The following is a 27209-nucleotide window of genomic DNA, read 5'->3' on the forward strand; positions in this document are numbered from 1 at the left end:
TGAACGACCGAACGTTGCATCTCTTTTGCTTTTCCTCTTATTATTATTCATTTGATCCTCTCCTCTAGCTCAATTCTCACATCTCATCTTCACTCCCTCTTTCTCACTCTTTCTTTCACCCATTTGCATTCATCTTGTCCCCTGTTAGTGGTTTGAGCCCTTCTGTCACTCTGATTGGCTGTGATGATCTGTCATATGGCCGTTTGATGTGCGTTGGTGTTTACAAACAGGCGTGGAGGACAGTGGGATAGCCAGTCTGTTCTGTTAGAGAGGAGTTCTTGAATTCTCATGAACCACTGCAGCCTTTAGAAGTTACACGTCGGATTTGCAGCCAATGTAGAGATTTAGGGTGAGTGAACACAGCAGACCGTAGTTTTTTGTGTGTTTTATAAGATTTGATGAAAAGCTTCTTCAGTTTGTACTCACTCTGTATCTTGTTGTTGACATCATCATATTCATTACATTCAAGTTCTGAGTCCTTGCGTTTTTCTCAATGAGTAATTCTCTCGCTCTCTGTTTTGTTCTGATTTTTCAAGAGCTTGTTTGGTGCTTCTGCATTGGTTAGAATATTAAATGGTATTCAGGTCTGTGCAGTTTATTCCAGTATTCCAGTATTTTTTCTTGCAGTTGTGTGTTTCTTAAAATCACACACTTGGGTTGGACTATTAGAGGGTTTTGTGATGTTTTATGAACTGCTGCAAGCTGATATTAGGGGTTTGTGTGTTCTCAATGTACAAATTTTTTTGATTGGACAAAAATCATCACGCTATCATCACTGGACACATATACAGTGCTTAGCATAATTGAGAACACTCCATTTTGAAAATGAATATTTTTATCCATTTCTCAGTGAATATAGGCAATGTATTTTGGTGCATTTAAAAAAAACAGATTTATTAAACAGAATAAAAAATGTATTTATTAAAATAATATTTTAGTCTCCAAACATATTTAGAAATTAAAAGATAATACATTTAAATTCAAGCAAAATATTGCAAACATAAATTACAACCTATAAAAATTTCAACTAAGTTTTTCAGTTTTTTTGCTTCTCTTGATATTTCCTCTTTTTAAATTTGTATTAAGTTTTTTTCTATAACATATAAATTTGGGTGTTCTAGTTTTTGGACCGTTATCGTAAGTCATTTTGTAAGATAAGCTCCAGATTTGGCTTTAGTACTGACTAATCTAATGTTTTTGCACAAATATAAAATTGTAAAGCTTCCTTATAAAAATATGAATTTAAAAGATAGATTTGAGAGGTGTGTACTTATATATGGTGAGCATTGAACACTAAAGTCTAAAGTCACCTTTATGTACTTAATTTTGTTGCATATAAATCTGCAAATTAAAGAAGTGGCAAATGCATGTAATAACCTTCAAATTAACATTGTTATTTTTTAATCTATGCAGTGCATACAGAAACAAATGGATCAACTATCGTTAATAATAGTGTAGTTTCATGCATATCAGAGTTTTCTGTGTGTATGGTGCAAGAAATCACAGGGAACAATAAATCTCTTTTTTTTAGTGTTGATTAATGCTGATCAATAAATAAAATTGTTCAGATTAATATTTTGTGTTTTGTAGAGAGTTTAACAGAACAAAATTTATTTGAAGTGAAGATTTTCTGTAACATTTCTTAACATTATCTCTTTACCGTCCCTTTTAATCAATTTATTTCAGCATTGAAAAAAAAATTATATTGTGAACCTCTATTAAATCAGTGTCACGTTGGCACATTATGTAGCATAATCGCTTAGCGAGAAGGTCGCTGGTGCGAGTCTTGGCTGGGTCAGTTGGCGTTTCTGTGTGAAGTTTGCATGTTCTCCCCGTTTGCATGGGTTTTTTTTCCGGGCGCTCAGATCCAAAGACATTTGGTATAAGTGAATAGGGTATTGGCCATAGTGTATGTGTGTGAATGAGTGTGTATGGATGTTTCCCAGTGATGGGTTGCAGCTGAAAGGGCATCCGCTGTGTAAAACATAAGTTGGTGGTTCATTCCGCTGTGGTGACCCTGATCTAATAAAGGGACTACGCCAAAAAGAAAATGAATGAATGAATGCTATAAAATCTTTTATTTTGAAGAGTAGTGTATATGGACAAAAATACATCAGTTTTGGTACTAAATTTGAGAACTGAATAAGACTTGGAGGTGTAGGGGTTGAGCGAATTGCCAGAATGATCCTCAAACTAAGATTTTTTGGGACCACGCTACAAAATATATACTTTTTTTTTTTTACTGCACTTCTGGTATAATATTCATGTTTTATTTCTTGTGATTGCATGAATATGAGCACTGTGTAATGAAAATTACTTACAGTTTCATGCATCTTGCAACATGATCCTCAAGTCGTATGTTCTGTATGAACCAGAGATGCCTGAAAAATCCTTTTCGTTCATTAATGTTAAAGCTGCAATTTCTAAACTACTTTGGGAGTGAGTGATCTTTTAAACGTTAATGTAATCGCGCCTTCTGGAATTATGTACTGTATAGTGACGACATACTGTATGATGATGTATGTGAGTGTAGTAATATTGTCCCATTTCTTAGAGGAATATTTTCATCCTTACTCACTAGAGTTACTCATGGACATCTACTCAAAGTTGCTCCAAAATGTTAATATAGCAATTACTGTATATTCTAACTGTAAAACATATTCTTTTGCAAGACCTTTTTAATGTTGTCAGACAAGGATTTTTATATAGAGAAACTGTAAAGGAATTATTTTAAAAAGTCAATCCTTTAATAGCGGTAAAATTCTTTTTCAAAAGTAAGTCTTAAATTGTTTTATTTTATGTATTATTTATTGTTTTTGATGTATTTTTATTGTAAAAAACAACTTTTTAAGTAGAAAAATATTTCTCAAATGTTAGTGTATTTAGGGTTTTATTCACCATGAAATAGCCACACTCTAAATAGAAGCTGGTTTATTTCAGCCCAATTCTTTGTGTAATATGGACCAAATTTATAAGACCAAATTTAACCCAATGTTTGGGTTTGTCCATATTTTACTCAATTTGGGTTTAAATAACTCACCATATCTTGGAGTGCAGGGAATCTCAATTGCCAGTAAACTTAAGGCTCTTTCTCTCATTTCCTCCCTACTCCTTCACACTCTTTTAAAGGCTAAGGGGAAATGTAGGCATATAAAAATATCTAAAATAGAATTAGGATTAGGCCCTGATGTTGATAATTGATTGTTGAAGAAAAATGCTGTATTTCCCTACAGTAGTCATAAATCTGACAGTATTTCTTTAAAAGGATTCTTCCACAGAAATACAAGAAATAATTCAGAAGGGAGAAAGTAAAATCTAATCAAATATTGAATCAAGTTGGCAGCTTAATGGTTATTTAAAAAAAGGGTATGAGAAAGATTTGACCGCAAGATGAAAGTTAAAAGTGTAATTTCCTAATCTGTGATGTGCGTCCATCACAACTAATGAACTGAAGCAATCTGTAGATTGAAAAATATATTTTTGCTTTTTGTTCAAACTTTTTGTTTTGCTTTTTTGTTCAAACTAATTTATAATGAGCTGAATCAACACAAAGTTTTTGGGGATTACTTAATTGTTTTGTGTTCAGTCAACTTAAATTTGTGTTAAGTCAACTTAATTGATTTGTGTTTTGACAACATGAATGTATTGTGTGAAACACTGCCTTTTTTGTGAGTCGGACCCTAATTCTGCTCAAATCATTGTTTGTTTTTATAGTAAAATCACTAATAACTAGCATAACATTGCACTGTAAATAATGCAGTATCTAAAGCTACTGCCCTTGAGTCATAAATATGTGATATTTGTCTTGACGTGATGCTTGTGTTACTGACGTCTCTGTGTATGACGGTCTGGATGAGGCGAGTCAGGACAGGTTCCAGCCGTCAGCACTCAAAATCACAGATGAGAGGGGTGAAAATTAGACTGGGATATTTATAACCACACAGCGCTGGTGCCTTCATCTCTGTGGTCAGGGATCTCTTTTGGGTGCAGGTGTACTTTAAAATGCATTTCATGTGGATCAAGGTGGAAATGTCTGATGTTTTTGCACGTCTCATGTAGATTCCATCAAGTCATATGCACTTCCTTTCATCCGCTCACTTGCTGAGGTCATTGATGACATTGTGAGAGGGTAATGGATCGCGAACAGAGTTGCTGACAGTACCTCGCTTGCCATTGTGTCACACGATATTCAATAGCACAATATATCATGGTAATGTACATGATTTTGTAATCATGACACTGCAAGACATTGAGAATAGTTATTTATTATTAAAACATTTAGAATGCATCATAAGGTGATTATCAAAACAGCAAACACTTGAAAGGGTATTTATTTTCAAATATAAACACTTTTGTGTATTATTCAGCTCTATGACATTCCCATATTGAGTCTTTATTGACCTGCTATTTGTTATCACTGTGCAAAAAGGGTAATTAGTTGATTAAACTAAACTTCAGATGAAAACTACTTGTAAAACATATATTAATCTTAGATGATGTTAATTTCTTAGTTGATGTTTAATAACTCGTTTAAATCAAAAGTCATTTTATTTATTGATTTTGAAAATTATTTAATGGTTAATGAGTTAATGGTTAATTAAAAGTTCAGTTTATTGGCACAAAAATTATATCAATCTTAGATTGTCATTTTATAATAATAATAATTAATAATAACAATTCCTTACATGTATATAGTGTTTTTCTGAACACTCAAAGTGCTTTACACATTTTTGGGGAGAATCTCCTCATCCACCACCAGTGTGGAGCATCCACCTTGAAGATACAATGCCAGCCATATTGCGCCAGATCACACACCAGTTGATTTGGAGGCCATAATGGATAAGACCAGTGGGCAAAATTGACCTACTCTTTTTTTTAAAGGATATCCTGGGATTTTAAGGACCACAGAGAGCTCGATTTAACATCCCATCCAAAAGACAGCACTCACTGGGCAGTATAGAGTCCCCATCAATATAGTGGGGTATTAGGACCCACACGGACAACAGGTTGAGTGCCCCTTTCCGGTCTCACTAACACCACTTATGGCAACAACCTATCTTTCCCATGTAGTCTCTAGGGTTGTCACAATACTGGAATTCGATACCTAGCGATACCATTTTAAAAATGTCCATTTCCTGCTAACATTTGAGCGCTTTGCAGCATGTTCTTAATCAGATCTAATTTGCCATTGTGTTTACATGCTCAAAAGACATTACTGTGAATGGCCGTGAAGGACATCAGTTCACCGAACTCACTGCTGGTAACACACTGGCATTGGAGCGTTTCAAAGTTATGTCGATAAGCTAGCTTGTCTATAAACTGACATACAAACAATCTGCTGATGAATCACAGCTTTAAAATACTCCAGGGTCCCTGTATCTGTGTCTACTCGCAGTAAACAGTGATGAGTTTGGTGAACTGATGACCTTTACTGCCAATCACAGTTATTTCTGTTGAGCATGTGAACACAATGGCAAATCAACTCTGTTTAGGAACATGTTTCACAGCGCTCAAATCGCGAGAAATGGACGTTTGAAAATTTCAGTATCGATTGGTATCGAATTCCAGTATCGTGACTACCCTAGTAGTGTCCTATCCAGATACTGACCGGGCGCAGCGCTGCTTAGCTTCAGTGGGCGACGTATTAGTTAATGTTAAATAACTCATTAAATCAAAAGTCGTAACTCTTTATTTGGTTTAAGGGCAGTAATAATTAATAAAGTTCAATTATACTTTATTCAAATTCAACATTAACATAACTTCTTCATCAAAGGCAGCAAATTATCACTGTTGATGTTACAAAATGCATTAACAAATGGTCACTAATGGGACTTTACATAAAGTGTTATCAATTGTACCTTTTAATCCTTTTCAATATAAATTGTTTTAAACATTTGTTTGCTCAGATCATTTGTGATTGACAAAGCAGTGCAAAAATAGTCTGTTAGTATATCATACTATAAAAATACTGTATATCCTTATAGCACATGATCACAACATTATAAAGATACTGTATGACAACGTCATGTGCCAAATGCCAAACTGAAAGTCCCAAAAGATTAATCTAACCCTTCTCCTGTCACAAGCAGCTGCTTCACATCATGTGTTGTTTTTGTTGTTGTTATGGCTAGAGTTGATTTCCAGTGTTTGTATTTTGAAGGCTAATTTGTAGTTGATCTTCTCGATTGCACCTATTTCTGATCTTCGCCACAATTAAAATAAACGCAAATCTATATTTAAGCTATTAGCTATTTATGCACAGGAACACGCACTTACCCTCCCTGTTTTGATTGCATAGATAAAGGGTACAGGAAAAAAACACACGTCATCTTCAAAACACAGGACAAAAATAAAGCAGAAAAAACAGAAGAGAAGGAGGAAGGTTTAGTAGTGGTGTGAAGGGCCTGTTGTACTTCACGTGTGGAAACGCACAGTTCATAAGCGTTAATGAGTAAAGACACTATAGTGTTATGTAAGCTCTAATCAGGTAGTGCACGTCCAGCTCAGTGGGCCAGAATGATGTCATGCCATCTGTGTGGATCGCAGGGGTGATAGCGTTCCGGCACCACGCCGGATTTCCGGCGTACTGTGGCTGCGGGTAGGGTTGTGACGGTGAGGAAATTTCCCCACCGGTTAATCGACATGTGACAACACCGGTAATACCGGTATCACCGTGGGAGTGGGCATTTTTTCATTTCCTCTTTTTTTCTGATTTTAAATAGCTTATAAATGCGTGCGTATAATACTTTCACTTTCAGTTTTGCGGGAGTTGCCAATTCGGTGTCAATTGTTTGAATGGACGGAAAGGAAACTACAAAAAAAAATCCCTGTTATTAAACAAAACATAACTTTTATTTACATAACGAATAAAACACAACACTGCTACAGGCTGAAAAAACTGTGTAAGTTGGAACCATACAAATAACAACCATAAACGCCTATGTTATATATTAACAGCTTAGTCCTTATGAACAATCCGTTTATAAAATACATTATTAACGAATTTAGGCTATTGAAGAATAAACCGAATATGAAATATGATCCTTGCATAATAATCACAACTAAACAAGCGAGCACTCATTTTATAATTAAACTATATGAAAAAAATATGAATTGGAACATTATGTAAAAAATCAAAGGGCAGGCTAAATAAAAGCGCCTCGTCAGAGCTAAACACCGCATGTGTCAGTTTACAGCTTCTGGAAAGATCAGACAACCTATACAGATCACACAATCTCAATAAACAACATGTAAATGTATAAATATTTCGATAAGTATTGTTATGGAATATTTATAACTAAATGATCTTGCTTTTTGGTTTTATCGATACAGCTTTGATCTCTCTTACAAGCGGCAGTTACAGGCGCAGCATAAGGGCGTCTCACACTGTCAGTGGCGGAATACACACAGCACTGCCAAGACGTTTTATTTTTATTTTATTTGTTGCAGATTTGCACGTTGTTCCTTTAAAAAAAAACTTTTATTTTTTAATTCTCTCAAGTTAATGTTGTCTATCGAGTAACTATCGAGTCCCTCGGATTGGAGTTCAGTGCGAATTAAGACTATTGACCAACCGCCCTGTAAGTTTAAACACTACAGGTCCACAGCTCTGGTGTGGTATGAATTACACGTTTTAAATGACAGCGAGACATGCTACGTTTAGTTTTTATTGTAAAATATACATTATAACCCAGTACACGGTAAAATAATGTTTAGAATGGCTTGTCTATTGACGGCGTATAGCCGTTAATTAAATATGCTGAGCATATTTTCATTAAAATTAAAACACATTAATACAAATTAGCCACCCTTTGATTTTTTTTCGTTTACGTATATTTTTATCAAACGAAAAAATGCAATGAATTGTTAATTTTTGTTTTCATTTTATTCGAAATAATAGGCCTATAATTTATAGGCTACACAGCTCATATCTTTGGCTCCAATTGCGTTTTTACAGATATCCTACCAATAGACTTTTTTTTGGCTCAAAGACATTTATGCCTATTAATTTCAGAGGTGCATTTTGACAGATTTCGTAAAGGCTTCAGCTATTCTACCTGTCAGCTGCACCTGCCTAAGTTTTGCAACTTGACTTGTGTTGTGGCTCGATGTCTGAATGAGAGAGAGAGAGAGAGAGAGAGAGAGAGAGAGAGAGAGAGAGAGAAATCAGTCCTCAGATTCGATGTGTGGCCGCACGTCTCAGTTACTTTATTGCAATTTTTAATATTGGCTCATCTAAATAAACTTTTCATATATTAAAAGCCGAAATATTGCCAGACAGAAGAAGCAACTTTCGGTTTTTGAAGAGAGCGGCCTCAGTTATAAAAGATGCGCGCACACACAGGATTCGATCTTTTTGGCCTAGACATTATGGATTTTTTTGACATTAAACACATAATCAAGTGGAAATAAGAACAGCTGAACTTCGGAAAAAGTCCTCACGTTGCCACGATGTTTCTCTGCAGTTGGATTGTCAATGGCGCAGCATTGCTAAATCACTCGTTTTAATTAAAAAAAAGATATTTATTATTAAACATTGTGAGATGATGGTCGCGTGAATTTTTTTTTTAAATGAGAGTATGCGTTGCGTATGTATGGATCTATCCGCGACCCACCCATAGTTAAACATGAAGGTGCGTGTATAAATTAGTTATGTTTCCAGATACTGCCACCTTTGTCAGGCAAAGTTTGCAGATCGCCTCATTAACGTCGTCAGGTTCTCTTATGCATTTGGTTTGAACCCAAAATTTTGCCAAATATGCGCCTTTGCATTGCGTTTTGACAATAAATCGTCCGCCATCCTCTTTCTGTAAATTCGACTCCTCTTTCTCCTCACGTGGTAAATGAAATATGACGCACTGTAGCTTTAGATTTTAATTATAGAGCATGCTCTCGTTTTAAGTCAATTATTTATAATTATATTTTCCATTTATTTTAAATAAATGTTTAATAAAAAAAATAAAAAACGAATACTTAAAAAACAAATGTGGGGACGGTGTCACGGTAGAAAAGTGATGTCACCGGTGTTGCGTCTTAACACCGGTATCACCGTCAACACCGTCTATCGTGGCAAGCCTAGCTGCGGGGGAAAAAAAATCAGGTTCACGGATATTGATCTGTCATTCACTCACTGCTGAAAGCGCCGGATTGGTTTTTATTAAGTGCCATTTTGTGTGCTCGTGAATCATCTTTTGAGTGTAGACGCCATGTAAATAAAAGATTAATTGTGTAATTTAGAGAGCTTTATAAATTATAACGGATCTTTGTGAGATCTCTATGAACTAAGATTAGTGACGCTTATAGTGATAATAAGAGGAGCGTGCTTTGCACTTTCCAGGATATAATCCATTCAGAATTTGTATGAAACTTTCGTTTTCGGCACATATACGCTGATATGTTTTGGGAATGACATCTGCATATTTACGCTGGGTTTATTCTCGAAATAACGGTGAAGCAATAGACGGGACAAAAATATATTTCCCCCTTCTCCTTAAACAACTTAGTGTTTCAGCTATGAAATAGTTCAGTTTTGTATGTAGCCTAATGGCAAAGTGTTTATATTTAGTTTCGTTTTTTATTCAGCTTATTTAGAAAAACGTTTGGAGCATTTTTTATTCGTTAAAATTAAGTTTTTTTTAACGAACAGCGCCCAGCGGAAGACCATCATGGTCTGTTTGATCAGTTTGCCTTCTCAGATCATCACGACTTGCCTAAAATAAAAGATATAAAACAGTTCAAGTATAAAACAATGGTAGCTTAAACGTTAAAGAATGTGTGCTATTAGGCGCATAGTTTTCTTATAAAAAGCTTGCAGGACATCGAGGCGCCAGAGCAATCACATTGCATTTTTTCAGTGGGAGCAATTTAAAGTTATCCTTCATTTTTGCTCACAAAGTACGAGTAATACATCAAAAAACGTTACAGCGTTTTTATAAAATAAAGAAAACCAAAATTATGCGCTTTCTGACGTCTGGTTTTTGAACAGGAGCGCTTAACAAAATGAAGCAAAATGTATATGCCTCACAGACATAATAAATATATTTATAGAAAGCTTTAAATTATTACTTGAGGAAATAAAACAAATCGAAAACAAGAAAACTCCTTCATGTAATCCGTAAAGATGAATTTCTAAAGGCGAGTCCAAGAGGAGATTGCCAGTCAGGATCTTTGCGACACTGACTCAGAATAAGTTTATTAATAAATAATTAAGATATGTCCTTACTCTTTCCTCGACACATTCATTGTTATTTGTTTTTGCCGGTGCTTGGGGCGAGTTTTAGCTTATTGTGTGCGCTTGAACGCGGATTCACAGTAGCAGTTTTAACATGGAGTGACACGACATCTGACGTACAGATGACACTGGCACAGTCCGGTGGCACGTCCGGTTTTCCACTGTCATGTGTCACTCGCTAGTGGCATGTGTAGTGACCTGTGTCACTCAGAGTGTCGCGCTGCATGTCACTGCAGTGACATCGACACCCGGCGAAGCTTATGACATTAATTAACACGAGCAAAACCATATTTAATCATTACGCGACTTTTAACCTAATTTATCGCGTCGCAAGTTAGTTTATTTGCTGAGCTACTCCACGATGTTTTAATTTAAACGCATTTATTTTATGTATTCGTAGTCATACTTCCGTACGTAATATAGTCATTTGACAGTACATGTCAGTCAAATTTATTGTGGCATGCTTATGTATGGGAGGGGTTACACTTATCTGTTGTACTGTATATTATTGCATCCTGGCAGTTCCTTTGTTCCCTACAATATGGACTTCTCTATGTTTTTAATTCATTCATTTATTTTATTATTTAACTTATTTTCATTTTAAGGTATTTTAAATAATATCCTTTAAAAAGTTATAACAAAATGCATGTTGAAAACTCATAACATATATGCATGTAAGATAACAGGTGTCATTTGCCTAATGATTTTTAAATATTAAAGCAAAGAGACTTATAAGATTAATGTGCTTATAACGTGCTTATACTGACACCTACTGGCACATGTCACAAGATCACTGACACTGGCATGTGTCACTGACATTACTGGCATGTGTCTAAAAAGAGCCACTTGACAATAATGATGATCAGGGTTACACATAGGCTGTTAATATATTTGGGCCCAGGGGCCCACAAGTTATGTGTTAAAAGTGCGTTGCATACATAGTACCCCCACCCCTACTCACCTCAGGGGCAAGGAAAAAAAGTTCAGGCTCAGGAATTTTTTCCACTATCAGCCCTGGGATCGTGATCTGCGATGTAGCGTCAAGCAAACACTGCTCCTGCAAGAGCGATGAAATATTGATAGCTGCCATGGGGAGTTCAGAGAAAAATAAAGCAGTCAAACAATTCAACCTTAACATTGGCCTGTCATTTGGAAGAAAGGTTTGTGTGAGGGGGGAAACATACAGAAGGCAGTTTTTTTAATGAATTAAAGGCACAAATTTCATGTTTTTAAGGGTTTTATCTTAGACACGGTGAGGCAGATAGGATTTAGACACTTTGACTTTCTTTATAGAAAAAAATTTAATTTTAGTAAGATTTTTTTTATGGAGACTTTAGCAATTAATTCCAAACTAGTACACTCTGGTACATTTCAACTAAATTCTGTCCCTTTTTACTTTTTTATTAAAGGTGGGCATGGCGTACGACAGAAAGTTCCTGTCAACATCATTCTCTCTGGGAGAAATGTCAAAGTAAAGCTTTACAGTTCTTTCACAAATATTATGAGAAGCACTTCTCACAACACAGATGCTTTATACACATAAATACTTGTGTATAAATGTTTCTTACTAATCTTTCTATAAACATAATTTGATTATAACTGCAGATCAATGATGGGAAATAGTCTACTGTAACGTTTATACATTTATAACGATTAAATAAACTAAATAAATAAATGCAACATAAATAAACACATACAGATCCTTAAAGTCTCCGATATGTTATCAATTACAGAAAAACTACACACAGCATACTTGTAGTCCTCATTTGGGTTCAAAATCACCACGCAACATATAGCTTCCAGTCAGTGCAAACCTCTCATCTGTATCTTTAATCTTCACCAGCTCATGTAGCCTCTGTTAGAAAGTAATTATGTCATTTTGAGTTCATAATAGTCCAAAAGATGATGATAATAGTTCAACATGGCTTGGTTTGTTCATGTTTTAGGTTGCTGAAAGAATCATGTGCTTCTTTGTTTTTTTTGGGCTTCTCCTTTGTTTTATTCACACTTCACTCTCGCATTTGTCTGTTTCTGAGAGGATTGGATGTCAGAAGCACTACAATAATCACGTGTACGTTATTACCAGCTCAAGAAGTTTGGTATTTTAAATATAGATGCGCAGCGAGCTCTCTCAAGAAAGTGAAACCGATCGTGCTTTAGACGGCCTTGTAAACAACAGCGGGGCACAGGGTAGATTCTACTCTTCTTCTTGGCTTTGTGGGTCTTCATCAAAATGACATCAAGATTTGTTTAAGCTTAGATCAACCATGGCTTATGATTATATGTTTATATTATTACGGTGAAATAAATCAGCAGTTTTATTTGAAAAAAGACGCTTCCTTTTTTTTCATTCTTCTGGCTTGTGCATGAGCTAGTGAGGTAGCTCTGTACACCAGCAGCGTTCCACTGAGTGTCTGGCTCACCTTTCGGTACCCTTTTGTTGTGCTAGGTACCCTTTCGAAAAGGTACCTAAGAAGTGGAATGGTATGGTTTGCTTTTTGATACCTTTTGACAGCAGAAAACACATAAGAACCATACCACTCAGTGGAAATGACCCATAATGGACAGGACAGTAGAGAGTAATAACAGGAAAGCATAGGGAGCAGAGAGAGGAACCCAAACTTTTTGCCATTTTGCTGTAAAACTTTTGATGTTCAGTAAAAAACCCAAACTTTAAAATGAAAGTAAATGAGGTATTCATAATGACAACCATATGTCGAAGATGAACACATTTAAATATTTACCACCCATTTCTCACTCACCAGTTGGTGAAAAAGAAACAAATAAAGGCAGTATTATGCAGTACAATCACACAAAGTGTGAATAAGACAAAGATGGTCTCACAAAGTTCTTAGCAAGAGGTGATTACTAAACAGCATCCGTTCATTCATTATAAAGCCTCATCAGTCCATTCACTATAAAGCCCCTTTGGTGCAAGCATGTGAAAAGCTTCATAAAATATTTCTGTACATTTTTTTTTAATTATTAACAGTGTTTTGTTTGTTTCTGCAGCGAGGCACAGAGTCAGCCATTCTTCTGCTGAGCACATTGAGCACATTTAAAGCAGAGGAGACGTGAAAGAGAGGAGAGAAGAAGAAAGAGAGAGGGAGAGACAGAGGCTGGCCTGCCTGATGGCAGAGAGCTGGATGTCCCAGTAAGGTCAGGTCGGACGGAGGTCATGGGGTCATTTACGCTCGGCAAAGCTGCTTCCCTGGAGCTGCTGCTGGACGCCTGCATTCATGCGTTTGGTAAGTGAACACTAAAATGACTGAACTCAATTTATCCACTATCATCTTATCAGATACCGTGTGGCTCAAACTGATTCATTATGTTCATCACTGTAATTGACCTGTTCACATATTCCGCACATAATCATATTCTTCTTGAATGATCAACAAGTTGCAATGATAGACACTCACAGTGTGCTGTATCACTATTGAAAATCTTGATTGTAATGTTTACATCCGTGCTTAATCCCAGATGGTCAGACTGTGGTTCTTCTTTTATAAATCATTGAAATATTGGTGTCCGGGACGTCCAGAGACTGCAGTGAATGTCAATTGATGATTTTGAAAAAGATTCACTGAAATGTGTGATATGACTGAACAGTGGTCATAAAAGGCAATTGAGATGCAAATTAGAGGACACTTGGAGCCAGAAACAATATTTCACATCACAACTTAGCAAGTGGATCGGTTGTTGCTATTATAGATTGCTTTGATTTCATCCGCTTATTGATCTCTGTTGCTTACTAACAATTGCTAAATGAATGATTGTATTAATGACCGATGTTGCTCATTGTAATGGATTTCGTTCTTATTAATTGCCTGATTAATTGATGATTTCAATCTCTGTAATTACTTGTTGGGCAGCATGGTGGAGCAGTAGGTAGCACAATTGCCTCACAGCAAGAAGGTCGCTGGTTCGAGCCTTGGCTGGGTCAGTTGGCATTTCTGTATGGAGTTTGCATGTTCTCCCCATGCTCGCATGGGTTTCCTGCGGGTGCTCCGGTTTCCCCCACAAGTCCAAAACCATGTGCTATAGGTGAATTGGGTATGTGTACGGAGTGTGTATGGATGTTTCCCAGTGATGGGTTGCAGCTAGAAGGCCATCTGTTGCATAAAACATATGCTGGATATGCAGGCGGTCCATTCCACTGTGGTGACCCTAGATTAATAAAGGGACTAAGCAGAAAAGAAAATTAATGAATGAATAATTTCTCAAAAGAATAATTGATCATCATGGGTTTTTGTGTATATGATCATTGACCTCTTTAATGTCTAATCCCAGGTATTAATAACTCTGCTGGTAATTGATTTTAATCACTCATTCAATAAAGAATAGTTAACCCAAATATCGTAATTTCCTCATCATTTACTAATACTCTGGTGGTTCTAAACTTTTTTCTTTTCTAAAATTTATATGTTCTGTTTATATGTTCTGTTAATCACAAAATAAGATATTCTCAATAATGTTTGGAAAAAGCAACCATTGACATAATCACCTGTCATTAACCACAGCTGGTGTCTTTATTTGCTGGGATTGCATATGTTATTTAATCACTGTTAAATAACTATAGCTAATCATGGAGTAGTTCACCCAAAATTGGAATTTTCTCACAATTAAATCACCTTGATGCCATTCTCACTGTTTAGGATTTTTTTTTTCTGTCTGTTGAACACAGATTCAACTGACAGATATCCTGGCTCTTCCAAGCTGTGTAATTTTGTTCGGATAGTGTTTTTTAAGCTTAAAAAAAATCTGTCATAAAATTCATATGCCGCTAGTGGGTTAAAACATGTCTTATAAAGCATATTGATGTGTTTTTGTAACAGAATTATTACTGATGACACAATTACTTAATTTTTTGATTATAAAATGGGGGCCAAATGCACGTTACGTGCAACTGACATATATGACTTATAAGGACGAATGTAAGACATGTAGACACATCTAAGCAGCATTGTACACTGAACAAAAATGATTTCTGCAAAATAGTTTCAAACAATTTATATGGGTTGAATTTAAACAAATTAAATTTAGTAATCGTTCATTTTTTTCTTCTTTGTCCCTTTATTAATCTGGGGTCACCACAGCTGAATGAACCGCCAACTTATCTAGCAAATATTTTTCGCAGCAGATGCCCTTACAGCTGCTAGGGAAACACCTATACACTTACATTCACAAACAAACACTATGGACAATTTAGTTTACCCAATTCACCTATAGCGCATGTCTTTGGACTTGTGGGGGAAACCGAAGCACCCAGAGGAAACCCATGCGAACACGGGTAGAACATGCAAACTCCATACAGAATAACCTGCCTAGTTAACCTAATAAACCTAGTTAAGCCTTTAAATATCACTTTAAGCTGTATAGAAGTTGAAAAATATCTAGTAAAATATTTTTTACTGTCATCATGGCAAAAATAAAGTAAATTTTTTTAAAATGTGTTATTTTCATGTTGATTGTTTAACTTAGACAGTAGTAGTGTTACTTTATTAAATCTAATTAGTTAGACTGAACTAGGGCTGGGCGATATTTCGATATCGATAATTATCACAATTTATAATTTTTCGATAAAACGATAATGACAGTTCAAAAATTGTTCAATAATATTTGCGCATTATGCGTAACGCTGCGCAGGCATTTTGCTGCCTGCCCTTCCAGATGCCACACGCAGTACAAGTTTACAGCCATACAGTGTTAGTTGCACTTGGAGGAGTGAAAAAAAAGTAAGGTAAAAAAGGTCAGAGTCACAGACTTGAAATGTCACTAGACTTCAGTCTGGAGCTACTTAGTTTTTTGCAATCCGACACATAGAGCAACGTGCACTACAAACTGCACAGACGACTCGTGTCATTAAAAGCAGGCAGCACCACACACTTGTTTCATCATTCAAAACAATACCACCCTTATGAAAATGTTAATAATATTACAGACTCAAACAAATGTAAACCAGAGCAACTACCCAGCAGAGTTTTATGTCATCATTTTCGAAAGCCGTGCCTTACGAGAAAAAAACTTGAAAAGACAGCGAAAGATATGACAGACAACACAATCTCAATGAACACTTGATGCTTGCTGTAAACTACATGCTACATTTTTAAGGACATTTGTTACGACATAGATTTTTGTTGTCAAGCTTATGTTTCCTTTTTAATATTACGATATTTGTTTTGAAAAATAAAATCTGCAATACCATTACATCCTCATCGACGGTAAAATAACCTTTATATAGGCCTATTTAAACAACATAATCACTGAGGAGAAATCAGATGCTCAAGCCATAATCTTTATGACAAATGCTGCAAATATATCACAGATGTTTACAACAGCAGTGGATCATTAACTAAATCCTTATTTTCCACGGAGCGAAGCATCATCCAGATGTCCAATTAAATAAATCTGCAATGAAGCTCTTTATTAACTCTTGAAAGTGTTCATTTAACTCTGGTCAAGGTGGATTATTGTTACACCAATGAAATGCTAAAATTTATAATTTATAATATAATAACACTAATACTGAAATGATTAAGGTGTTTTAGAATGACCAAAACAACATTTCAGAAATTTTACAATGCACTGGTATGCTGCTGGTATGTCCATTCACACACATTTTCATCATTACAAAATCACATGACTTTTTTTAATGCGCATACTGGAATTTGTTCGGTATGGCTTTTTTATTAAATAAAAAGTTTATTCTACTCAGATATGCGCATATGGTTTTTATGCTTATTTTCAAAACATATGTGCATCTTGGTGTTTTTATTAACCATATTTTATGCGCATATCCTAAATGCGCATACAAATTGTTGAATGGAAACGCAGCTAGTAATTGGAGTTAGTGATTGTGTTAGTGATATGGGTTAGTTTTACGATGGATTAATGCTCTTTTGGAAGTTTCAAAATAAAAGCCACCAACCAACACCATCATACCTCATGGAAGAGCCAGGATTAAATTTAAAACTACTCCGACTGTGTTCGTCTGACAGAAAAAAAACAAAAAACAAAAAAAAAAAAAATACACCAATACATGCTTGAGGGTGAGTAAATTATGGTTTAATTTTAATTTCATTATTGCTTCAAGATGAATTAACACATTAACGATTAAAACTGAAGGTTAATTAACCGCTACTTTCATTGATTGGTGTAGTTGCGATTGAATGTTTTCTGATATCCTCCATTTTCATTCATTTTCGGCTTAGTCTCTTTATTGATCAGGGGTCACCACAGCGGAATGAACTGCCAACTTATCCAGCATATTTTTTACACAGCAAATACCCTTCCAGCAGCAACCCATCACTGGGAAACACCCATACACACATTAACTACAGATAATTTAGCTTACCCAATTAGTGGATGAGTTACCCAGGGAAACTCACAACAACACAGGGAGAACATGCAATCTCCACACAGAAACGCCAACTGCCCCAGCCAGGGCTTAAACCAGTGACCTTCTTGCTGTGAGGCGATTGTGCTACCCACTGCGCCTCCGTGCTATCCTCCACTTTATCTAATGTTTTTCTTTATATCAATATCACACAACATCTCATTACATTGAAGAGCTGCTGTTTATAAATATTCTAAACATTTCTGTTCCTCTTTCTATATTACTCACTTGTCTCATTATTTTTCCATATTACGAATGTATATGTTTTTTACTGATAATATTTCTCTCTCTTTCTGTCTCCCTCTCTCTGTTATAGATGATAAAGGAGAGCTGCATGAAAATCAGCTTCCTCGAACATTTCTGCTGATGCATCGCTGGTATGTTTCTTCCACCGAGCTCGCTGGGAAGCTTCTGATCATATATCCTCTGGCAGCCAAGCGTGTGTGTATGTGTGTGTGGTTGATGCATATAATTTCACAGTAAATCTCTGTTTTTTAGTATGTGTGCGTGTGTGTGTGTGTGTGTGTGTGTGTGTGTATCAGTAAATCTCTGTTTTTTAGTATGTGTGTGTGTGTGTGTGTGTGTGTATCAGTAAATCTCTGTTTTTTAGTATGTGTGTGTGTGCGTTTTATGCATAATATTTCAGCAGCTCTCTTTTTTTGAATGTGTGTGATGTTAGAAATCTCAGTAGATACCAGGGGGCATCTCAACCATTAGTTAACAATTTCACATCTTATTGTGAAATGTTTTGCATGAAAATAAATTGGTTCTTGTAAAATAAATGTCACTCATACTATTGTGTTGTCCAATGCAATGTCATTCAGTCATTAAAATATTTGTAAAGCAAGACTATATATGCATATACTGTACATCTATTCATTCTCTAGTATGTTTAATTCTCCTTGACTTTATATCACGTATCGCGACTGTCGGGGAGATGACTGCCAAAGGACACGACTGAAGATCTGTTATTTAATGAGGTAAATAAAAACATCGTTTGTTTAACAAGATAAATAACCCATTTATTCCCCATGAATTTCCTCTTCTGAACCTTTTAAGGTGTTTATTTGCATTGCTAGGCAACTGGCTACGGTAGGATATGTCGTGAGGAGGCTATTATTTAGTGCACTTTCGTTTTTTTCTATATTCTCCTTCTGTTCTTCCTCTTTTTCTCTGGGAAAGGAGTGAGTGTCGCCTGTGTCTAGAATGAGAAGTGATGATGTCACAGAAACAGGCGTCGCTCCTTCAGATGGACGTTTGTGCACAGTGGACATTTTGTGTTTTAGCGCATGGCAAAGAATGATTCAGCATCTCGTCCATCCATTATTCACAGAGCACATCTCCTCAGGCCACTTTTCCTTTCTTCTCTGTTCACATCTGCCTGCCTCTTTGCATCGCTCCATCAAAAACACAAGCTCTAATTTAGGATTTGTTTTGAAGAAATACTGTATAATATAAATAAATACTGGATATTTTCCATGTTGACTTGTGTATATTGACTTATGACTTATTTATATTATTGCATATAGGTGGTGTCTATATGTATGTTTTATAAAGTGTATTTGGAAATTAAGTGTACAGTGCATCCGAAAAGTATTCATAGCGCTTCACTTTTGTTCACATTTGTTTATGTTACAGCCTTATTTCAAAATGAATTAAATGTATTTATTTTCTCAACATTCTACACATAATACCCCATAATGACAATGTAAAAAATATTATTTAAAATTGTTGCTGGTTTATTAAAAATTAAAAAGCTGAAAAATGTACATAAGTATTCACAGCCTTTGCCGTGAAGCTTTAAATTGAGCTCAGGTACATTCTGTTTCCACTGATCATTCTTGAGATGTTTTAGCAGCTTAATTGGGGTTCCCCTTTGGTAAATTCAGTTGATTGAACATGATTTGAAAAGGCATACACCTGTCTATATAAGGTCCCAGGGTTGACAGTGCATGTCAAAGCACAAACCAAGCATGAAGACAAAGGAATTGTCTGTAGAACTCAGAGACAGAATCGTCTTGAGGCACAAGGCTGGGGAAGGTTACAGAAAAATTTCTGCTGCTCTGAAAGTTCCAGTAAGCACAGTGGTCTCCATCAACCATAAGTGGAAGATGTTTGGAACCACTAGGACTCTTCTTAGAGCTGGCCAGCAATCTAAGCTGAGTGATCGGGAGAGAAGGGCCTTAGTCAGAAAAAACCTGCTTCAGAGTGCTCTTGACCTCAGACTGCGGCGATAATTCATCTTCCAGCAGGACAATGATCCAAAGCACACCACCAAAATATCAATTTAGTGGCTTTACAACAACAAGTTGGCGAATGTCTTTGAGTGGCTCAGCCAGAGTCCAGACCTAAATTGAACATCTCTGGGGAGATCTGAAAATGGCTGTACACAGTCGCTTCCCATCCAACTTGATAGAGCTTGAGAGGTACTGCAAAGAGGAATGGGCAAAAATTCTTAAAGACAGGTGTGCCAAGCTTGTGACATATTCAAAAAGACTTGAGGCTGTTATTGCTGGCAAAGGCGCATCAGGAAAGTATTCAGCAAAGGCTGTGAATACTTAAGTGCATGTGATTTTTTTTTTTAGGTTTTTTATTTAGAGACATTTGCAACAATTTAAAAAAGTCTTTTTTCACAATGTCATTATGGGGTAATGTGTGTAGAATTTTGAGGAAATTAATGACTTATTCTATTTTGGAATAAGGCCTGTAACAAAAAAATGTGGAAAAAGTGAAGCAATATGAATATTTTCCGCATGCACTGTATGTGTTGTCCTCAAAGTCCTCAATGGTTGGTATCATCTCTTCAAATGTGTTGTCTTTGAGGTCCTTGACAGTTGGCATCATCTCTTCACAGATCTTGTATCCCATCAATAGCGCTGCACAATCTCTAGAACAGGGGTGTCTAAACTTAGTCCTGGAGGACCGGTGTCCTATAGAGTTTAGCTCCAACCCTAATCAAACATACCTGAACCAGCAAATCAAGCTCTTACTAAATATACTAGAAACATTCTGCCAGGTGTGTTGAAACAAGTTGGAGCTAAACTCTGCAGAACTCTGGCCCTCCAGGACCGAGTTTGGACACCCCTGCTCTAGAGGCCTCGAGATGAGTATCCCCAGGTGGAAATAGAGAACAAAGAAAACAATTAGTGTAGATGCTGTTCAAAATATATTTGAAAAAGAGATAATAAATATCAATGCTAAAACGAAGTGCTAGAAATGAAAGTAGCAGCTATATAAAGAAACACAGAAACAAAAATATAAAGCATATGAGTATTTCTAACAAAATGTCTGGTGCATTAAGACAGGAGGCGTGTGTCCTACAGGTAGCTATCAAGCCCAATCACCTGCATGGAGCACAGTTATGCATCATATCATTATGTGATGCATAGAGTGTATATGCTTTTTAAAAGGAAGTTAAGTCTTAATACGTCTAAGTGGATGCACAATATAAATTAAACAAATTCAATTCAAATAATTCTTTTAAAATGTGATACTTACGCAATTTAACTATCTAACATTCTTTAGTTAACAAACAGAATTACCCTGCAAAAAAGATATTTGTATCAAAACATTAAATGCTTAAACCAATGACATTGTTTACACAAAACATATTATCATTATTTTTGTACTTAATTCATTGTTTTTTTAAAGATATGTAAGTGAATGTGTCTGACAAGTGAAACTATTCATTGAAAAATAGTTGAAGTTATTGCCAAATATATCTGCAAAACAAATTATACAATGTGCGTCAAGGTCGGTTGCACGATTGCCTCACAGCAAACAAGAGCACTGGTGAATTGAATAAGCTAAATTGGCCATAGTGTATAAGTGTGAATGCGTGCGTCTTTCCCAGTGTTGGGTTGTGGCTGGAAGAGCATCCGCTGTGCAAAACATATGCTTGATAAGTTGGTGGTTCATTCCACTGTGGCGACCCCTGATTAATAAAGGGACTAAGCCAAAAAATAAAATTAATGAATGAAAATATACAATTACTCATTTTATTTATAGCATTTAAGACAAGTAATGATAAGTAACTATTTAAATGACTTAAAAGTGAACAGTAATATCTTACTTTACTTTTTCAGTAGATTATCATTTAATAACTTACTGTGCTTTGTATCTAATTACATCCAACACTATTTAAATGTCAATGTCAATTTTCAGATGTTGTGTAAAAGTCATATGCTCAGTGACCTTTTGACCCGTGCTCTCATTGGTCTAATAAATATACATGCTTTCACAATGCAAACACCCTTGGGTTGTTACCTCCAAACTACATGATGTCACTCTGACTCACTCTGGGCACACACAGCATCTGATGTTTGTGTCTGGAAAAAAAAGCAAGAAAAAGAATGTGTTTTTGTGTCTCTGTGCCCTTAGTGAGTCCGGCAGTCAAAAACATTTACATAATTAATGATAAACGGCATGCTTCTGACATAAATATAAATATACTTCATCCGTTCCTTTCTCCGGGGACTCGGTCAGAGTCACCAAAACAAAAACATTACAAATTGAAGGAGGTCTGTGTTTTGTAGACCTGCATCCTGTTGGGGGAAAAGTAACCTTACTTGATTTTTAATCTAGCCTTCATATTTACTGGATTTATCTAACTGGCTAAAGCTGTTGATGTGTTTCGGTTGGTCCGCAGGAAATCAAGTCTTTTCCCATATAAACAAAACCTGTGCACATGATGCTGAGGAATGGGGAAAGTGTGCTTAAATGGCTATATCTTGTAGAACTGCACTAGGAAAACAAGCACTATAGTAATACAGTTGTTTTGTTTTGATTTACATAATAATGTATTGGTTTTAGATGTGTACCAAAAAGCTTAGAATAACCAAGAGGCGACACTCAATAGAATGTTCCATTGCAACAGCAGCGCCCAGCAACAGCCCTGGAATAAAAGTGATCGGCCGTCTATTGGATCTCATTGCTGTTGCAATGGCAAGAAGCTGCTTCGTTTTTTATTTATTTATTTAAAAAGCACATTAAAGCTGAGATGCAACCTGAAAGACAACAACACTTACTATCACAATCATCAGCACTTTTAATAGTTTATTTTACAGATTTATAATATGCTGTTGTTCTATTGGAATTTTCGATCCAAAATGGTTGCTGCGGCATCTAGTTTCCCAAATCGCACTAGAGTGTTGCCTCTTGTGGATTTTATGCTCTTTGTGTGTATGGTGCATTTTAAAGTCTGCATGAATATATATATATATATATATTTTCAAATTGTGATGCAGTTTCTTAAGAAAACAGTTGGTTTGGCTTGTTTTTTTCTAATGATAGCTGATTGAATGTAGTAAAGTAAGCTTTTTATTCAGGAAGATTGGGAAAATGGTTCGGGAGAGTTATTATAACCAAAGTCACTTTAAGCCAAGTCATTTCACTCGACGGCCATCTCTGAAATGCCTCTCTGGCGCTTTGCTCGGATATTCAGCTTGAATGGAGAAACATAACATTCTCCAAAATTGCTTGACAAGCTTCCGATTAAATTTTATGTTATGAATCACCAATGAAATTAAACAACAACTTTCTCATGAGTTTAATTTCTAAATGTTCAGATCACACAAAATTTGCAGAAACTCACATCTGGTCTGAGCCTTTCCCCAGAGAATCATCAGTCTTTAGCGATCGCTGATTGGCTGCTGTACTAAAAGGCGGGGCTTCATTCGCCATGTTGACTATAACATTTTTAGCCATTTTAAACTATGAGTGACATGTCTTGTGTATTCTAGAGTCTTTGTTGGAACCTAACAGACACCTCCTCATCATCATTTCTGTTTGTTGTCATAGCGCTGTCCAAAATGATAGCTGAAGGGATGTGGTAAAGTATGTTAACCATGCCCAATACCGTTTTATGCTAGATGAGATATGGTTGCGGCCAGAAGTTAACGAGAATTATCTATATTATTTATTAAGTTACCCCCACCCCAACCTCTATCCTAAAACAGTAATTATATTGAGTATTTTTGAAGTTATTTATTAAATTACCCAATAAATTGTATTTTATTAACATCTACCCCTACCCTAAACCTTAATTTTGTATAAATTTGTGAATTTTATTATGGTTTCTACTTCTGTAACTTAAATCACTTTAGTTGACATTTTTCTTCTTGCTTCCACCATCACATGGTAAAACTGCCACACCTAAATGTTATTCTTTTTTCCCTAAACTAACATCAAAGGAGTTGTAACACAACCCTGACGGTAATTTAAAAATCTTAATTATTTTTCTACAGTCACAAAATTGATGCTAAATTTATGTGTGTATCTGCAGCTGTATCCTATCTAGAGTTTCCCCCATACCTCAGAAAGATTTAATCTAAGAATTTCACTGAAAACAAACAGGAAGTGCATTTTCAGATTTCAATTTTAGATTACAAGGGCAAAGTTATTTTCTTTTCTTAATCACATGCACAGATGAATTGTTCACTTCAAAACTAGCAATTTGAGCTAACAACATGGTTAGTTTTAATTTTATGTGTACTTTAAAGTCCATATGAACCAGAAGTATCTGACACTTTTATTTTAGAATGTATTTTCCCCTGAAATTAAATATTATAGTAGGGGGCAGGGCTTTCGTTTTGCCCATCATTCTCTCATAGCATAGTAAAAAGGGCATAGTTAGGAATGTTGTGGCTTAAGCAGTGTTGCCAAGTAACTGGAATTGGGCTACTCTTGATCCGTGTCTCTGGGGTTTTTTTTAAATATGTAATTTTTGTATGGACACACCATATTTTTTGTTTGGGACTGGGTTTTTTAGGGTTAGTTTGAATGGCAATTGGGTTACTTTTGGGATACTTTTGATTAGCCATTGGTCTATTTTTGTAATCAAAACCTGGCAACCCATGGCTGAATCCATCAAATCTAACATCAACAGAAGGACCGCCACTCCAAATGTGGAAATGGAAGCAAATTGTCCGACTTATATTGAAGTTTTATACTAAAACATTATTCATGTCAGTGAATTAACTTTTCATCTAAATATTGTAAATGTACTTCAACATCCAAAAGAAATATCTAATATACTCACAAGACTTAATTTATATAATCAGTACACTAAAAACAACAGAAATATTATAATTTAATTTTTAAAATGTAAAATGTAATTTAAAAAAAATCTCATTTAAAATAGATTTCCTTCAGTCTTCAGTGTCACATGATTGGTGAGAAATTATTCTAACATGATATTTGGTGTTTAAAAAACCTTAATATTTTGATTGTAAAGTACTAGTAAACTAATATAATCAAATGACTCAATACTGGAGTTTTCTACAACTCAAGGATATATTATGCTATAATACACCACAGTTTGCTGTGGTAAAATCTAAAGTATACTACAATATTTATTACAGCTTATTAGTTAACTATATTTACAGTACATTAGTACATTGTACTGTAGCATTCATTAAAAACTAGTTGTAAATACTATAATATATGCAGTGTAACACTCTTCACTATGGTTCAAAAATACTGTAGTATTTACTGTAAATTACTATAGTAATGTTTCCTGTGTGACTATATGGTTAGTTATTTTTATTTTTATTTTTTGCCTTTTTGCCTTTTTGTCTGTAACCTAGAATAGACCTGCAACCCATTTTCAGGGCACAGCACCAGTTGAAACCATGTCTTTGTGAAACCAGTCTCATGCCATCCAAACTATGTTTTTTTTTTTTTTTTTTTTTTTTTTTTTGCAGTGAAACAAACATTGTACCAGCTTTCTTGTAAAGGTTAAATGAATTTAAAAAACACAATTCTACAGAACCAATGTTTGCAGCATTTTGAGCTGTTACTATGTTTTGCGTTTGTGGTTTAGACAGACTGTGCTCAAGGTTACAGTTCCCCACAAGTATTGCGAGGCTGCGTTTCAACAGTTTCTCAAGGCTGTAGTTTCACATCTTACCTGACAACAAGCAGAACTGCACGCGGCCTCAGGAAACTGATGTTTATCATGTAATTGGGCAAAAATGCGTCTTTTTTTCGAAAATGTACAAGTTTTGTACATGACAACAAAATCTGCTTGGAGTATTTAAAATACTATGTGAAAGTTATCTGAATTTGGAGAACATTTGTTCACTGTCAAACACTTTGTGGCAGAATTAGTAAACAAAGCAAAACACATTACATTACAATCCCATAAAATCTCATAAAAGTTGCAGATCATTTTTTAATAATGACCAAGAGCATCAATGTTATAAATAGGTCTAAAATGCTTTTTGGTTACATTGTTAGAATGTATTTATTTATTTTTTATCAATAATTTGGGTCATTTATTTAATAATTTGTCATTATCACTTTGTTTTGCTTTTGTTTTGTTTTTTGCTATTTAATTTACATTATTTTAATTTAATTAATTTGATTAAGTGTTATAAATTTACTGTTTATTTCTTTTATCCCAATCCAATGAGGTATTTTAATTATCTTTTAAAAATGTGTGTTCATTTTGATCTGAACATTTTTGATTCGAATCATTTTGATTTTGCTAAAAATAAAATCTCCTTTTTGAACAGACCCCCAACACTCAACACTGTAGACTCCATTTTAAAAATCTGTTAAGACACAAAACATTTATAAATCATGTTGTTTACATTTTTAAACTTTACGTTTATACTTCATATTTTATTATTATTATTATTATTATTATTATTACTATTATTATTATTATTATTATTATTATTATTATTATTATTATTATTATTATTACTATTATTACTATTATTACTATTATTATTATAGTGGACCCTTTTTACAAGCCTGTTATTATGCATTTAACGGTCATATAATCTTAATCCTTGAAAGTTTTTAGTATTTAGTTTTAAAAAAAACATATGAACATTTCTATGCATTTATGTATATATTTGATCATCTTTGCGCCACATTACAAAAAACAACTTACTGCTAATGATAAGTGTTTCTAATGCAGCGTCTATTCAGCTGTGAGTAAATTTTATTCGTTATTATCCTCCTCCATCAGTCTCACACAATTTATTTCCTTTTTCTGAAAGTCTTGAAAAGACCATTTTTTTTAAATTTATTATTATTTCAGCAAATATGATTGTTGACTCCCATTCACTGCACTCTAAGTTTAGAAATATGAAAAGGGTCTATTATTAATATTAATATTATGGGACCTCCTTGGGAAGGGGAATGAGAATTCCTTAAATGTGTAAAATAGTCATAGTGATAATTATTCACTGTGTGCTTTTAGTAAATCCAGACAGTAATCTTAAAAAAACAAAAGTGAATCTGCAAAGATTTTAGTCCCTTTTTGTGTACTTAACATGTACTTTTCCAAGAAAGTGCTGGATTAAATCAAACTTTGCTGCATTTAATGTTAAAAGTGTAGTTTAATCAAAACTGAAAAGAAAATATGATTATTCACTTGTCACAAATCTGTTAGAGTTTCTTTTTTTTCTGTTGAACATAAAAGAAGTTTTGCTTTTTAATAGAAAACCTGTAACCATTGACTTCCACAGTATTTGGTTTTTCTACTATGGGAGTCAATAGTTAACAGTTTTGAACATTCTAAAAATAACTTGTATTGTGTTCAACAGAAAAAAGGAACAGTGAATAGTG

At 34.9% G+C, this 27209-nt stretch overlaps 1 protein-coding gene across 11 annotated transcripts in view; it reads left to right on the forward strand.

The window, feature by feature from the left end:
- rasgrp3 (RAS guanyl releasing protein 3 (calcium and DAG-regulated)) overlaps positions 1–27209 on the forward strand; it is an 83450-nt gene that overhangs the window by 22802 nt on the left and 33439 nt on the right. For 7 of the 11 annotated variants that reach the window (XR_015512689.1, XR_015512686.1, XR_015512688.1 and 4 more), the window contains 3 exons: positions 13244–13479; positions 17944–18046; positions 18545–18607. Coding sequence is in view for 5 of the 11 variants with exons in the window: in XM_087289252.1 (XP_087145378.1) it covers positions 13410–13479; positions 17944–18046; positions 18545–18607 (236 nt within the window). In the remaining 6 variants the exon portion in view is untranslated. 11 annotated transcript variants of the gene reach the window in all.

Source organism: Danio rerio, chromosome 17, assembly GCF_052040795.2.
Source record: "Danio rerio strain M-AB ecotype USA chromosome 17, GRCz13ab, whole genome shotgun sequence".
NCBI lineage: Eukaryota > Metazoa > Chordata > Actinopteri > Cypriniformes > Danionidae > Danio > Danio rerio.